Source organism: Impatiens glandulifera, unplaced genomic scaffold (genome assembly GCF_907164915.1).
Source record: "Impatiens glandulifera unplaced genomic scaffold, dImpGla2.1, whole genome shotgun sequence".
NCBI lineage: Eukaryota > Viridiplantae > Streptophyta > Magnoliopsida > Ericales > Balsaminaceae > Impatiens > Impatiens glandulifera.
The window spans coordinates 1,463-3,736 of record NW_025919305.1 but is presented as its reverse complement, the minus strand read 5'-3'; the positions used below and the strand labels follow the sequence as shown (position 1 = coordinate 3,736).

Below are 2,274 nucleotides of genomic sequence, written 5' to 3'. Positions count from 1 at the left end.
AATTATCCTTTTCTATTTTAAAAAAAATATTATAATGTTAAATTTAATAAAATATTATGAAAATATTAGTGAAAACCAATTTATTACTTTGGAAAGGTAGAAAAACATGAGTACAAACAAGAAAGAAAAAAACTTTAATAGAAAACATAGAACAAACCAAGAACAAAAGCAAAAGCAAGCATAAGAAAAGTTGAAAAGATTCATCATCAACTTAGTTATTATTCATGAGCCTACTTCAACACCATTAGGCTGCACCTCCTCTTCAACTCCATTAGGCTGCACCTCCTCTTCAACACCATTAGGCTGCACCTCCTCTTCAACTCCATTAGGCTGCACCTCCTCTTCAACTCCATTCGGCTGCACTTCCTCCTCTTCCTGATTATTATTATTATCTCTAGCCTCCCTCCTCTTCCCCCAATCATGTATCCTGAGATGAAGCTCCGCCGCCGCAATCAAGAAATGAACAGCCTCAATCGGACTCAGTATCTCAATCACTCCTTTCAAAGTCCTCATCCTCAACTCATCCGCTATCTGCAGAATACCCTCCAATCTCCTCTCCTTCTCTCCGATCACCGTATCCACTCTTTCCTGGTTTACAATTCCCGACGAGCTCCCACTTTCATCATCACGCATCATCTCGCTAACAGCATGCGACAGCTCCACCATGGACGGATCCGCTACAGTCTCATGTTGCCTCGCCAGCTTCTCCGTTATCTCCCTTTCCTCTCCAACAGTCCTCAAATGCAATTCATCAACTCGCACAAGTTGATTCGGCGAAAGCTCTCCCAGATCGGCCGTTGGTAGTCCGCGAAGGAACTCGGCCAGCGCGGCCTCGAGTTGGATTCCTGATTTGGAATAGAGGAGATGAAACGCCATGCTTGGACGCCAACCGCCGATCCAGAGGAAGGCGTCCTCGAGAGTGGTTCTCCATGAAGGTGATAGCATAGACAGAACGTCCTCCTTCACCCAGTGCGATTTGGCGTTGTAATAGTGCTCGTAGTGATGGATCACTCGATTGATAAGCTCGTGGAGCGCCGTTTCTCTTTCGGATTGGTTCTGATTCTGAAGCTTGTAGGATTCCGAAGCGGAGACGAGATCTTGGAGGCGCTGGTTTTGTTCTGTTAGCCAGCACTCGAAGAAATTCTGAAAGTTTTCTCGGTTGGAGAAGCCGTTTCTCCTGGCTGCCTCCAACACGTAAACAGACTCATTTGACATTATCAATGGAGGGTGTTGCAAATTGCAATTGGGTTTAGTGAAGAAAGATATATATAAACAGGGATGGGTGAGTGAGTGATATTCTGATACAGAGAATAAGGCGGTCGGATGGATAGGGGAGAACCCAGAACAGGGCGGGAAAATGGGGGGCTGGTTTCTGGTTTTGCAGTGATGGGGCCATGCCCAATGGGGGGTTTGTTCAAGGAACCTCAAATTCTGAATCAGGAAGAAGATAAAGAGTTCTTTTGATGAAAAGTTTTTGAGATAAAACTTAGTTTTTATCCTAAAACTCAAACATTTTATCAACAATTAAATCAAATAATTTTATCTTTTAAATATCAAAATTATCATTTATTTTATTGTCTCTCTAAACCACCATTTTCTCATCTACACCATATCCTCTAAAGTCAAATGATAATTTAGGACATTTGTAGCAGAATTCTTAAAATGTGTTTTATCTCTATTATAAAGATAAATAACATAAAAGTTGTAAAAAAAAAATGCTTTATCAAATTCTCTATCTTTATAATTTTTTAGGGATGATGAACAGTGAATTCTTATATTTAGGGATTACTGTAGCATTCCTAAATAATAAAATAATATATTTTCTCTTTCATGGCTAACAATAAATATTTAAATATATATGAATAAGTAAATAAGTGGTTGAGGTGGTTGAAAAGTTGGTTGTTTTAATGAATATTTAAATGATATATGGATAAAGATAAAGAAGCTGATTTAGAATAATTTATATTTTGATTCTCTAAAATATAGATATTATTATTTTATATTATTTTTAAGGATACAAAATAGGGAAGCTGGTACAAATGCCCTTAGTCTTTAAATTTTAAAAACCAATTTTTTCTTAGTTTTTACCAAACAAAGATTTTTAAGATAAAACATAAGTAAAACCCAAAAAACTCATTCCTCAAACAAGCCCAAAGACTATAGAGTTTGTTCGATTGATTTTTTTTTAAAAAAAAATAAATACACAAATAATCAAACATTACAATGAAAAAAAGGGACAGCGAGTTAAACATATAGCCCGCAAACACTTAATCA

General features: G+C 37.2%; 1 protein-coding gene across 1 annotated transcript; it reads right to left on the bottom strand.

Moving 5' to 3' along the window:
• Positions 1-222: 222 nt before the first annotated feature.
• LOC124917770 (protein DOG1-like 3) lies at positions 223-1,215 on the bottom strand. Its single transcript, XM_047458089.1, has one exon. The coding sequence runs from the start codon at positions 1,213-1,215 to the stop codon at positions 223-225; it is 993 nt and encodes a 330-aa protein (XP_047314045.1).
• Positions 1,216-2,274: the final 1,059 nt, after the last annotated feature.